At 42.6% G+C, this 14,706-nt stretch overlaps 1 protein-coding gene across 3 annotated transcripts in view; it reads right to left on the bottom strand.

Moving 5' to 3' along the window:
* Window positions 1-14,706, bottom strand: part of Tenm3 (teneurin transmembrane protein 3) — a 606,148-nt gene that overhangs the window by 39,872 nt on the left and 551,570 nt on the right. For all 3 annotated transcript variants that reach the window (XM_050147272.1, XM_050147274.1, XM_050147273.1), the window contains 3 exons: window positions 5,565-5,797; window positions 4,055-4,209; window positions 2,380-3,254 (listed from right to left, as the gene is read on the bottom strand). In XM_050147272.1, coding sequence (XP_050003229.1) covers window positions 2,380-3,254; window positions 4,055-4,209; window positions 5,565-5,797 — 1,263 coding nt within the window. The remainder of the gene's footprint in view (window positions 1-2,379; window positions 3,255-4,054; window positions 4,210-5,564; window positions 5,798-14,706) is intronic.

Below are 14,706 nucleotides of genomic sequence, written 5' to 3'. Positions count from 1 at the left end.
GACATGGCAGTTCTGAATTCCTTAAGCTGGCTGCTCTACTTTTCAAAACCTTTTCAAAAAGCATACATACTTCTTGGCAACCTTTAAAATTACATTTTTTTTTTGCTGAAAATATGTAGAGAAAAACAAACAATACATTGCTTTCAAAAATTAAAGTTTGAGATGAGGTTTTACTGTCTAACTCATTCTGGCTTTGAACCCACTGTGTCATCCAGGCTGGCCTCCGACTCTCAATCCACAGCCTGCTTCATCCTCCTGAGTGCTGAGATTATATATATGTGTTGCTGTTTTTTTTTTTTAAATGTATACGTCTGTTAATTTTATTAGAAAAGTAATTTGCAAACACTGTTTGGTCTAATACTACTCTTAAAATATACCTGAGAGAGTCTGTGTCTGGCTGTAGTTAAATATTGTCATACCAGTTTTCTGAAATAGTCACTTTTGCTGTGGTTTCTCTAGCTGTGCCTTCTAATGACCACACAAATGTGCTCTATGACGAGAGAGGAACACACAAACGAAACTTACCAGGCCATACTTTCTTATTATAGTCACAAGACCGATTCGCCTACCAAACCCCTGATTCCTGACAGCGCTTGAATTTCTCAAAGGCTGCAGATATATTTATATAATATGATTATGTAATATTACAATATGTAATATACTGTATTATATAAATAGATAATATACTACAATATATATTATATGTAATAATATAGTATATTATATATATGTTATAGAGGAGTATGTTTTCTTTTTGTCACTATCCTTCATTAAAAATAAATCCAAATTTGTTTAAACTGTCCCACATCTACCCCACTGATAGAGTGAGGCTGTTTCTCTTTTTTCCCAAGCTTGAGTGAATTGGGGGGCTCTCAGTAAACCATCCTGTTGGCTTCCGGTTCGTCCGCTGGTAGTCTGCACAAGGAGAACTGTACGGTGTCAAGTCTCTGGACCGAACATGTTCAGAAAGGGCCCACAGAGCAGAGCTCGCGCCTTAAGACAGTACTGGGAACTTAGCCTCTCTCTTCTCGCCCTGCTTGCAACTAAAGCGACGCCCTCCCCGAGTCCCACCGTGGCTGAAGATCTAATGAGGAGTGCCCTTGCTCTCCTGCCCGGGCCTATCTGATGGCTGCGTTTTCTCTCTGTGCCTTTCTCTCTCGGGCAACAGAGCTGGCTATCCCTTTGAAGGCCCTGCAAAGCAAGTGCCTTCCATCGACTTCCAATTTATTCCTTTCCTATTGCGATCCTGCAATGAAGGAAAGCGATGCTGAGAACAGAATTCTAATGTAATTCAATTGTACAGGTTTGTTCCTCTGACAAAACCATGCTGCGGCGGAACATTTGTTTTATTAAAAGGGAACCTGTCAAAAAAGAAAAAGCCGTCCGAACGACAGGGGAACTGAGCTCTCTGTGCAGGTTCCATTCCAGAGAAGTTGCACAGAAAATATGTGTGTACTAAATGACTTTTTTTCCTGACGACTTTCATTGTAATCTTAGAGGTATGTTCTTGGAGAAAACACTCCTGCTTCGGCATGCCACTGTGGGAAATCGCACAAGGGACAGTCTGCCTTTGCCAGTGTCATCTCGGTGCAGGTAATTTCCCCTCCTAGCCTGGGCGATGGGAGTCACGTGAGCAAGCAATTGAAAATGATTTTACCCAGGCTCTCACTGTAAAGTACACACACCACAAAATATACAGCAGCTAATTTTCATTTCATTCTCACTGACCTCACAAATGGGACGGGAGAGCAGATCACCCGGGCCAAACGCCCTGGCTTCTCAAACGCTTTCTTCCAACGGTGGCCGGTGTCCTGATTTGCATTTGGTCCCCAAGTCCCGGTGTCCTGATTTGCATTTGGTCCCCAAGTCCCTTAAAGTGTGGCTTATCTTCTCCCAGAACTGACTGTGCATAGCTAAGCCCTCTGGGAGATAAGGCTCACGTTTTCAGTCCCAGGATAACCAGCCATGTTCACTGTAAATGGTGTTCAAAGTTTTTCTTCAATGAGAGCTCCTACCACAGCCGGCTTTATCAGCCAGGCAAATCCAAACCCAGAGGGTTGAGGCCCCCAAACTAAAGCTGCCCATTGTTCTTTGAAAGGTTTGTCACTAATCTGCTAAGTGTACTAGGGCAAAAACGTCAGTTCCTAAGGAGAGGTAAATTTACCATGGAGCTAAATGAAATTTAATCGCCGAGGAGTTTCACATGTGCCGGTCTCCTCCAAGGCTCTACATCTAATTTTCATGATTTTGTCTTTTTCTTTAAAGACAGATAAGAAAATTATGGAAACTTTAGGACCTTCAGAACTTAAGCACGTATTATTATTACACACTATATTATATCACTATTTTATAATTAGAATAAAATATTCATATACTTACTCAAAAAATGTTGTCCATCCAGTTTCGTCACTTTTGGTGGCTAAAAGTCCACTGTTGCCATGGTAAGTGAACAAAACTAGCTCTAGTCCTTGAGCGGTCATGCTTTTCAGACATCCATTGGTGCCTATGGTCAGCCATATCACTTGGTTATCCGGAGACACCACCCGGACAGGCATCCGATTTGGGTCCCTGCGTATTCGGAGGGTATTGCCATTGCTGTCTGTGACAGCCGTGATGTCGTTGTCATTGCTGTAGCTGAAATTATACAGGTAGTCACCCGTGACTAAGCTCACGGTGTACTGGTGGGTGCCATTGATGTCGAAGATATACAGTTCTTGATCAGTTGGAGAGGCAACCTCATAAAAGTTCATGGAGTTCAGTAAAGGTTTGTTCTTTGACACTGCCCGGATTCGAATGTTTCCCAGATCGGCAATGTACAGCGTACCATCTGGAGAGGCGGCTAGGGAGGATGGGGCATTGAGTTTGGCATCTTTGGCATAGCCATCCCCACTCTGATAACAGTCACAGTTGGCGTCATTTTTGCAGTCACACTCGGAAGGTATTCCTGCCACCAAGGAGATTTCCCCATCTGTTGTGACCTGCCTGATGCGGTTAATTTTTTTCTCATCGGTTTCGGTGATGTAGAGGACCCCGCTGTAGGACACAGCAATGGCCGTAGCTGACTCCAGGGTGGTCTGGACTGCATGCTTCCCCACGGGATACTCCACGCCAGGGACCTGGCAGTGCATGGGCCGTCCGGCAGCGATGCGGACTTGACGGTTTTCGGTGATCTGTAAAACTACATTATTATCCAGGACGTAAATGGAGTTATCCATAGGGTTGATGGCAAGGTCAGTGGGCCATTCCAGACGCACCTTGATAGAGAAAGAAATGACCTGGTTAGTCCATCACTACACTGCAGTTAATTTGATAGAAGAGTAAATGAGACCATTCAGGGAAATTAGCCTTAATTTGATAAACGGTTGTAAAACTGTCCCCCCATCACCCCCCTCCCCCGTGGTGAAGGAAGCCTACAATTTTGAAGTGGAAACAAATGCGGGAAATAACATCTTATTTAAGAATGCAGCACATGGAAAGATTTGCTGGTTATAGCCAAACAGAAAATGAACTTCTACGCCGTGAGTCAACAGATATTGCTGAGTTATGAACACATATGTTCCTCGCAGTAGTAATAACAGCCAAGTGCCAGGGCTTCCTGGGTTATGAATACATTCTTATTCTATTGTGTTTTCAATCAGGCCAATAGTTTAGTCCCTAATTCTAAATATAAGCCCCTTGGGACTAATCATAGTGTGGTTTTTTTTCTTGTACTCAAGGAGCCTATGCAATCAAAAGATTAGGGATTTAAGCTGTTTTGTTCTTTTCGGAGCGTCTGCATGCTGCGACTCCAGTGGAATTTTATTACCCATGCTTAGCATTTCTCAGAGCTAATTGATCTGCGTTTCCCCGGATTCATCAAATGCAGAATCACACACGCATATAACATACATATAACTTTTAGTAGCTCCCGATGTACATTTAAACAGAACAGCTGTATTGTGACCACGCCCACGTCTGACAGATGCGATTGAACCTGGTGCCATCACCGGCTACCGACAGGGTACATTGAAGCCACTCAGGCAAGACAAACAGCTTGGCTTAGCATCCACAGTACCTGGCTGATATGCATGCTTGTGTCACAGGTTAAAGGTCGGGCTGACGTCAAGTCATTGGACCCCAGGAGTGTTGATATGATTCCGTTTTGATCAACCTTTCTGATCATAGTTCCATCAACAAAGTAGATCAGCCCATTCTTATCGATCGCCAGTCCTTTATCCAAGAAAAGTAAGTGTTACCATTAAAAAAAAAAGATTAATTTTGATTGAACCCCTAGGCCTAATGATCAATTACAACTTAGCCTTTTTAATAAAAGGGGTGGTAGATAACAGGTAAGATTGTTGATTTTGTAAGGCTGGGCAGTGGTGGCACATGCCTTTAATCCCAGCACTTAAGAGGCAGAGTTGGGTGGATCTCTGAATATCAGGCCATCCTGGTCTACAGAACAAGTTCCAGGACAGCCAAGGCTATATAGAGAAACCTTGTCTCAATAAATAAATAAATAAATAAATAAATAAATAAATAAATAAATAAACAAACAAACCAACCAACCCAAAACTTAAAAATTAAAAACCAACCAACCAAACAAAACAAAGATTACTCATTGTAAAATCTTAAGAAAAGGAAAAATAAAATCACATAGCCATTTACAGTTCAAATACATTTATGTAAAGGAACACAACAAAGAACCCAAATCTCTAAGAATCTCTATCAAGGGTATGAACCTCATAGGCACAGTACTTGTATGCTCCAAATACAAAATAACATTTACAGTCCCAACGTAGTCTCTTCATTTATAGAGACAGGCTTGGGTTCTGTTAGCGCCGACACACTTCCAACAAAGGCAGAGCTGAGCTGAGGTTAGTGTTTAGCTGACCTTGTTACAATGAATTTTGCCATTATGAATAATTCAGAACAGCAGATATTTTTTTTCCTCCAGCCCCTGACATAATCCTCACTAGCTGTAATGAAAATAAAAAAGTTTCCAAACACAAGCCATTGTAATGGCCGGCAGGATGCTTGAGCAAGGAGTCAATCTTGACCCGTGAAGAGCTTTCATCATAGAGAATTTTAGCCCGTTAACCCCCCCCCCCCAAACTCCCCATAGGGAGCAGATTTTCCCATGGCATGGAGACAAAAGTTGAACGGCCCTGAAGTGGGTGAGAGCTAATAGGGTTGCTTAGTGATGCTTTTAGAGAGGCCTGGGACTCATTCACGACAAGGAAATTCCAGGACAATGAAGGGATCTGAAGTTTAATAGGACGTGACCTGAATAATACAGAGTGGTTGCTTCAGTCTTGGAAAAGTTGAAAAAAAAGTAACCATAGTATGATGGGTTTTGTTCTTAAAAAGTCAAGAACCTTGTATTTACTGTAAAAAAAAACCCAACAACTTTGTTTCGAACAATTTCATGATAAATGGCTTTAGAGGCACTAGATGTGATGCGTTTTTCCAGAACACAGTTGGAGATAAAACAATAGACTCGGGAACCAGGTGGATATATATTTTTTTTTACCTTCATAAAACATATAGTCGAAAGAAAAGCCTAGATTGATAATTGCCAGTACCTTTGGGACTCATGAGCGTTGCTTCCACAGCCTTCCCTCCGTCCCCACACCGGGCCTCGTCGAAAGGAAGGCACTGTTCCCCGGTCCCTGCAACCACTTCCGCGTTTTTAGTCAAGTCTTTGGCGCCCGTGAGTGACTTTGGACGGTAGATTCTGCGTGTGTTGGTATCGGAAACGTACAAATCTCCTGTGACCGGATCCGTAGCCAGGTAGTATCTGTGAGCCGGGTTGCTACTGTAAAAAGATTCACGTGTAAATATTAGAAGGGAGCTCACCCTTGTGCGCAGAGGGGAATGAAAACGAAATAAAACATGCCAAGAGAAAGTGTTTATCAACTGCGACCCCTTTGTCAGAGGCTGGACAAAGAGCAGGCTAAGTGATAATGACTTAAGAGACTGTGATCTGAGGTGGCAAGAGTCTCCAAGATGAGATGATTTTAAGTCTGTGATGTATTTCTTTTTTTTCTGGTTTGGTGGTGAGGACTCAACTACTAGTTAGCCATAATTCTTTATTTGATTTTACATTTTATGCGTATGGATATTTTGCCTGCAAGTGTGTGTGTGTGTGTGTGTGTGTGTGTGTGTGTGTGTGTGTGTGCCAAGAGCGTGCCGGTGCCAATGGAGGCCAGAAGAGGGCATCAGATCCCCTGGAACTGGAGTTAAGAATCAAACGTTGGTCCTCTGGAAGAGCACCAAATGTTCTTAACTGTGGAACCATCTCTTCAGCCCCCACCAAGAGGCATTATTAAAACCAACAAACCTTGCTCTAGCCTCAAATAAGGAAGCAAGTGCCCTGACAGATAGATGAAGTTTATTCTAGGGAAAGACCCCTCCAGCACATTCTCCATGGACTTAACATTGCTTTGCTTTCCTGCAAACCTCACAAACAATTTCCTCCCCCCTACCAAGAATGCAGCCTTATGCCCATCGTAGTTGCTATCGAACAGTCCAGAAAAGCAGATGGTGTGGGTATGCTGTCTGCTCAGAACTACAGGGATAAGATGAGATAATCCATCCAAATGCAGAAGGCAATCTCCGAACACTACTTTCTTAGCAATGTGACTTTTGGATCACGTGCAAATATGGTCCTCTGGAAAGGACAGAAATAGTCTGAGTGACTTGGTGTTTCAGTGGGGAGAGCGAAGATGGGATCCATTAAATAACATAGCTTTTGAGAACAAGCTTGGTTTCATGTTCTCTTCCCCTCTCGCCCTACCTCACCCCTTTTCTTTATTCCTTCCATCTCTTGGCCGTCCAATACGGAAAAAGTCACACACTTATATATTTTGTATGTGAACATCTGTGAGATTGTGTCTCCTAGAAACATCGGAGATGCTATATATGTGAAGTCTATCCACCATGGCTGCCTAAACATGACCAGAACAAGAATACACCATGCTGACATAGAAGATGGATGGTTCATGAAGCCCCAGTTCTACACGAAGAACCCCAAGAAATAAGAATCCTGAGATCAGGGAAAAATAAGTTTTCCCCAGAGAAGAGAGAGTACGTGTGCACAAACACAAACACACACACACACACACCACCACCACCACCACCACCACCACCACCACCACCACTACAACCAACAACAATTAAAGAGAAAGATGCAATGGATTTGAAAGAGAGCAAGGGGAGAATTCATAAAACATTCGGAGGAGGAATGGGAAAAGTGGAAAAGGAGGAGGGAAATGATGCAATGATATCATAATCTCAAAAATAAAAAAAAATGCAGTATAAGATTAATATAAACCTTTTAATTTTGATAATGAAATAATAATTTATAATAATAATTATGTTATGCTATAATGAAGCCATTCTAACTATTTAATGTTCTTTTAAATTTTTATTTAGTTGTTTGTGTGTGAGTGTGTGGTATATGTGTGTGCAGGACAGAGGTTGATGTTGGGTCTTCCTCTATTGTTCTAGGGCTTAATTTTTGAGATGGGGCTCTCACTGAATCCAGAGTTTTTAAAGTCAGCTAAAATAGCGCACCCTAGGGGCCCGGGGATCCACCTGCCTCTGGACCCCAGTGCTAGAGGAACAGACATGTGCCAATAGGTCCAGCTTTCACATGGGTGCCGGAGGTCTGAACCCAGGTCGTCTTGGTTTCCTAGTGAGCAGTCCTACAGTCCCATCGCTAATCTCATGTGTTGTGCAATCAGTGAACGTGTGTCCTTTAATGTGAGGGCCTTTGCTACAGTGTTAGAGTTTCTACTCGTGTTTCTCACATTGGGGAGCAGAGCCCATCATGTAGACAGCAGGGACTTCTGGAGCGCCAGGGGGCACTAGGGCTGTGAGGCCACAGCCACACTAAGGCCCTAACCTCTCAGGTCTTTAGGTCTCCTTCCAGCCTTCGGTATCTTTTAGCATGAAGAGTCGGGTTAGACCAAGAGGCCTTAAACACAGGCAGATAATAAGGATAGACGGTTCTCCGAAGGACTCAGAAGGAAGTGAGAGAATAGGAGCATCTCAGAAGTCTGATGTGCAGCAAATGGCCTATTGACCATGATAGATGTGATGACATCATTTTCATTCGGGAGTAATGGCACAGCTGTGACCACAACTCTACCAACAGCCCGAGAGCTGGCCTTTCAGCTGTGCACAATCAGTCACAAAGTCTGAGGTCCATCACGTTGGGTTTATTCAAAAGATGTGCCAATGGAGAGATGCTCTAGTCTTTCCTACTTCCCTGACTATGTGATAACTGTGTAGTTTTTTTTTTTTTTGGCTGTCCATGATTAATTTCTCTTGTTATTTGTACACCTATAAGAATGAGGTATGGACTACTCTGACTGGGTTTGAATCCCAGGTTCATCACTTAATAAGTACAAGCTAACTGTGACTCAGAATCTTTAACTACAAGGCGGCAACAACAACAGATTCTTCTCAGGATGCTGGGAGGATAACAAGACTTAATACGTGGGTATCTCTAAACATTTCAAAAGATGGATTGTTTTTAACTGTGTGTGTATATCTCTGTGTGAGTGTGTGTACATGAGCAAAGGTGTCTGCAGAGACCACAAGTGGGCGTTAAATTCCCTGGAGCTGGAGTTACTGGTGGTGGAGAGCTGACATGTGGGTGTTGAGAACCGAGATCGAGTCCTCTGCCGAGCCATTTCTCTGGCTGTTTAAAAAAATTACATTTATTGGGGCTGGAGAGATGTTGTTTTACCAGAGAACCCATGTTCAATTCCAGTCCCAGGGGAGCTGATATCCTTCTTCTGCCCTCTACAAGAACTGCAGGCGTGTAGCATGCAGATGTACCCGTACTCAAAACACCCCCACACATAAAATGAACAAATACTCCTAGGAAAAATGATGTTTATTTACTGTGTGTGCATAAGTGCAAGCCACAGAACACATGTGGAGGTCAAAGGGCAACACGGAAGAGTCGTGGTTTTCCCTCATTGAGTTCCAGGCCTTGACCTCACGCCGTCAGGTTTGGTGGCAGGTACCTTACCCACTAAGCTGTCTTGCTGTCCATTGAGTACAATCTTTAGAACAGAGCCTGGTCTCTAAGACCTACTCAGTAGGAACCAGCTGGCCTTACTATTTGCTATTTTTCTGTCCACCGTGAAATTTCAATATGCCTTTCCTAATATACATATATCATATGCTAGGAGGTCTGACTCATGTTCAGAAATGTTAGGGGGAAAAAAGTCTCAGAATGTGAATAGATTCAAATTTGCTTGTTTCTGCTGCCATATCAGCAATTTGTAATCTACTAAGCTATTAGAACAAAGTCCAGGCTCATCCTACGATGTTCGCTGAGTTGTTTCGAGAGTAATTACAAGAAAGTTACACGAACTAACATACTTCTTCATCATATCCTTCATTCTGAGACATTAGATTTGCTATTAGAGTGGGGGCAGCCCACTCTCTAGACATGGGGCATGAGATTTCTTGGTGCAAAACTAATGCACAGACCAATCCACTAAGCTGGGCTTTGATTGGCAATGGTGATAGCTAGTTGGGCAGTAATTTGATGGTTGTGTGTGTGTGTGTTAGATCTGCTGGGTAAAGCATCATCCGCCTTCCTTGACACACAGGTGTTTCCTTTTCCTTTTTCTTTTGAGACAAAGGTCTCATCATACGACCAAGGCTGAGCTTGAACTCACAAGGAGCCTGGTTTGAAAGTCATTGACCACCTGCCTCTACTTCTGCCATGCTAGGATTACAGTTTGCACGAGTGACTGAAGACACAGTCACTTTCAAACAAGCAGCACAGGCTGACAACATCGAAGGAGGGGAAGGTCTCATCGTGCCTACAACCCTGTTGTCCAGAGGACCTTGCGGAAGTGCGCATGCCCAAGAGAGGTGGTGCAGTCTTGACTGACAGCCACTCCTTAGGCCCTGGCTTCACACAGGTGGCACACATCTCTACAGAGCTGAAATGGGACAAAAATGATACCACCAGGTGATACGCCAACATGGATGGGGGAAGTTTTACAAAGTCCTAGATGAAGAGTTACAGGCAGCCAATAGCTGCGGAGACCACACACACACACACACACACACACACACACACACACACACACACGAGAGAGAGAGAGAGAGAGAGAGAGAGAGAGAGAGAGAGAGAGAGAGAGGCAGACAGACAAATGTCACAATAATGAAGAAGTTAAATTTGAGGGGGCACAGGACCGGAAAGTGGAAAGAGTAGAAATGATGAGAATACAGCATTCATGCTGGAAATTCTAAAAATAAAACTAAATAAAGAATCCCCCCCCCAAAAAAAAACCCAAACCAAACCAAACTAAAACACTATGACAAAAGTGAGTGTGGAAAGTTTTACTTGACAGACACGTGACAGAGGAGTTCTGAATCACATACACAACAGGAGTTTGACTCAAGATCATCTGATTTTAAGTTTGAGGAGTTCCCTGACAGGGTGCACAAGAACCTGCTTTCTATTGTCCCAAAGGTCATCGAGGGGCTGGTGTGTTGCTTCAGAAGGGCAGTGGGCCTCAGATGAGAAGAGCGTCTAGTGTGTAGTCTGTAATCTGTAATCAGAGGTCACAGCGACGGGAACAGGGCTGCAGTTGGTCACAGGGCATAGCGGTTTAGAAAGGCCATGTTTTGGGGGAAAATCTGTGTTCAACACAGAAACACTGAGCGTTTCCGTGCGATTGGCTGTCTGGGATTTTGCTGTTTCAGACGGGTTCAAAATGACAGCCGTGCCTAACAGCTGCAAAAAGCAAGGAGGCAAGCTCAAGTCAACACCTTCCGTCTACTGCGCCTCGATTCTAAACTGAGGGAGGATGACCTAGATGCCCGTTATCAAGACATCTTCCCTGTAGTCTTGTCAATTGGACACAGACCCAGGGGCAAGTGCGGGCTGGTTACACTCATTTATTTTCTCATAATTCAGCCTTCTTAGATGAGAGAGACACTTGCAGCGAACAGCTCAGAAAATGCACGCTATTAACACTTTTTATCTTTTCACTTGGAAACTGTGCCTCAGCTCTTTGCACACAAAGAGTTAGAAGAAGCAGAACGAATTCCTTTTATGTATAAAAGCAAAACTGCCTATTTTATGGGAACCAAAAGACTGCTTCGATGATTGCAAACAGAGACCTGGGAGATGGTCTGTCTAATAAAATCAATAGGAAATGCTGACTCAAGTCTTGATAGTTTTATTTCAAAAATTTAATTAATTCAAACACAAGATTTGTGATAGAGATTTGCTTTGATCCTTTAATTGGTAATATAAAATTCACAAGGTTGATTTTTTTTTTTTTTAGTCCTATACGCTTAAATGCCCCTTGGCTGGTATTAATGAGTTAATTTAAGGTTTTTAGTTTGGAATTTAAGGAATTTGAACAAGGGTGAGCTAAAATTTACTATCTATGAAAGGTTTTATTAGCAAAGTAATAAACATCAGAGGGGGAGATTTAGACTATCAAACAGAAACCCATTTTATAATCATGTTAGTGTTGCCAGTTAAAAGAATTAAATGATGACCAAGTATAACTAAGTATAACTAAGGGATTTTATTTTACAGAATATTTTGGCAGTACTTAATAACTTGCCATAATAGTGTCCTATTTGAATCTGTAAAGAATAAGACTGTCTCTTAATATTCCTGACCAATATTTTGATTATGGCTTCCATTGGTATAATTAATGACAGTCTGTGGTGTATGCAATACAGGAAGAGGACCAGAAGCAGCTAGTCTATATATATTAAATCATCTCCAACTGACAAATGCCACTCCTGTATGTAGAATTAGACACATTTTGTGACTTCCCTTCTTTCTGCTGCTTGTTCCTGATTTGCTCACAACTGCTCTGTGATGCAGAAAAGTAGACTATAATGCAATACCAAACAAAATATCTTTCTGCTTGTAATGACGGCTGAAAGAAGGGCCTTACTCAGGCTGGCCCAGTGCTCTACTGCTGAGCTACATGCCCGCCTTTTAATTGCTGTTTATTCTGAGAGCCTCCCTCTGACCCAGGCTGACCTTGAACTCAGCTGTTCCTGACTGGTCTCCTGAGCAGCTAGGATTACAGGTCTGTGCCACTAGGCTGGGAAAGCATTTCAGTTTGTCTAAAGCTAAGTGAGAATGTGCCAATGAATTTTTAAGTATGCTGATTTTTGTCAGGCCGATTTAGACGGTTGTTCAACACACAAAATCATTAATGGCACTAATGATGTCGTTATCTGTTTGATGAACGGGGCTCAAACACCTTGCGCATTTTCTACATTTTTGCCTTTTGTTTTTCTGCTCACTCTGTATGCCAGGGTGATATAAACTTGCAGCAATACAGGTGCTTCAACCTCCCAGGTGCTGGGATTAGAGGCATGTGCCTCCAACTTCTAACACCCACAGGCTCTGTCCACTGTCTGCCTTCTTCTCGGCTGAGTTCCTCACTGTTGAGCCTCCTCTTCCAGGTATGCTTGCTCTCATGGTCTAGTGTATTAACTTTCTAAGTGATCTTATAAAGTATATTATATTCCTAAAAGGCCACATTGAACATGCCACTTTTTCATAACCCTAACATATCTCTTCACTCTTTGAGTAATTTTTTTTCAGGGAGCTCAAGGCAGCCCTAAGCAAGTTGACCATAAAGGGCTTCAACCTGTGTCTCTCATTGTTACCCACACAAATCCCCACTTTATTCGGGTGGGTAGGATTACTCTTGGAATATCTTGCTTGCTTCACCTTAGACCCCCATATATTTATTTACTCTCTATTGGTTTTTCATCCTACGAACATCATCCTTTTATATCCTTAAATAAACAGATTTTATTCTTAGATCTAGCTCAAATATCAATACTTTTCTAGAAACTTCCTTACTATTCTGTTATCTCCCAGTTATCTTTTCCTCCAAGAACCGTCTTCATGGGTCAGGTATGTACACAATGTGCCCAAAAATAACACCGAAGATGCCAGTCAGCTACACCAATGGCTGGTTTGCCATTCTATGTGAGTTTCCAAGAGCTCAGTCTTTGATTACCATTCATCAAAGTGTCTGGCACAGGGGGACCAATCATTTAAACACTGTTAGAGTTAACACCCACGAGTATCAATACATATACACAGCCCAAATAGTACGGCATTCCCGGGTGCCACAGAAAGGAAAGGGAGAAGCTCAAATGCAGTCAGAAGGACACACAGAGAAAGCCGACAGACGACTAGGGAGAGCGGTTCCATTAAGTGTCACTGCCAAGTGCCAGGAGTTAGCTATATTGACTTCATATTCTATGGCAGAATGCATAACAGCCAAGCTCCAAACCCAGACATATTTTACCCAGGGAGGATAATCGTAAATAACTTGCAAAAATGACTGTGAAGTAAGTCTAAACTTTTTAAAGCATTTTTATTTTATTTTATTTTATATTATTGCATTTCTAGGAAGTCTCCTTATAGAATCCTGGCCACGGGAGAACACATAAGAATGAGGAGTGTGATAGAGAGGAAAGAACAGGCACACGAGAGGGGTTCAAATCTCTGCCTCACGTTTCTTAGTTGTGTATCTTGGGATGTAATACCTTCCAGCTTGCATTACCTCATGTGGAACCTGAGGGATTACTGTGTGGCTCTCTAATAACATACAAGAAGTGTCTGGCACAATGCCTGGCGTGTAATAGGGCAGCTTGTTAAAAGGTAGGCTTTCTCGGCTTTCCTGTATCGCCTCCAGCATTTTCACACGGGGGCTGGTGTGCAGACCTGTCTGTCTGTCTTCCCTTCTCCATGACTACCAAGAAAACAAGCAGAGAAGCGTTGATATTCTTGGGGCTCCTAGCGGTACGCTCAGTGTGCTCTGGGGGAGATTTAGTGTCAACCTTAGCATGTGACTGGGCCATTAGCTGAAAATATCAGGCCAATACAGAACCTCAGGGAAGGGTCCTGGGACCATGTCTGGGTACTCTGATCTGCAACAGTTATCTGTCTGTTAGCAGGGCTCCACCATTTGCTAGCTGTCAATCTCTACAACAGTTCCAGTGAGCTATATTGACTCAGGCATCTAAGATCTCGGACATAAAATAACATGCTACCTTTTACATATATCATCGCATTAGATGGCCAGGCTAGATCTGGCATGTCTAAGCCGTCTTGCTTTTCACTAGCTCTTTCTTATTTTTTTTTTCCTCTGTCATTAAAGAAGGGCTGTCAGAGAAGCCTGTTCTCAGAAGGATTTTATTGTATGTAACTTCTTCAGGCAAGTGTACTTATCAACAGGATATGAGCAACCTTCAGGCTGACAGGATTCTATATTCATCTTGAACTTTGAAGAAAGTCTTTCTCCGCATAATCATGGCAACAAAAATACTACTTCTTGGATCTGACAGCTGTTCCAGTGCGGGATATTAGAAATCCCAGGCAGAGATAAGCCTGTAGGGTGCTAGAGAGGGGGGAACCTTTCCTAGTTCGCAGGGTCTCGAGCAGTATGCTTATATTGATCAGACAGATAATATTAAAAAATTATCATTGTACAATGTTTTCAGATTATTTTTCTTAAAGAGTTTCTCAAACTGAATTAGCTTTGTGCCCAATAATACATAATCTGTCCTGGAGAGGGGTCAAACTATGCTACCTCATTGACCTTGACTGTGTTGAACCTTTGCTCTGTTCCATAAGGCTTGGGTTATGTAAGTCAGTAACTGCACATTAGAATTCCTTGTGACAAGATTTTT

This window comes from Alexandromys fortis, unplaced genomic scaffold (genome assembly GCF_014885135.2).
Source record: "Alexandromys fortis isolate MF-2015 unplaced genomic scaffold, M_Fortis_MF-2015_v1.1 scaffold_32, whole genome shotgun sequence".
Lineage (NCBI taxonomy): Eukaryota > Metazoa > Chordata > Mammalia > Rodentia > Cricetidae > Alexandromys > Alexandromys fortis.
Note: the sequence above shows the minus strand (reverse complement) of the source record. Positions and strands in the feature narration are given on the sequence as shown.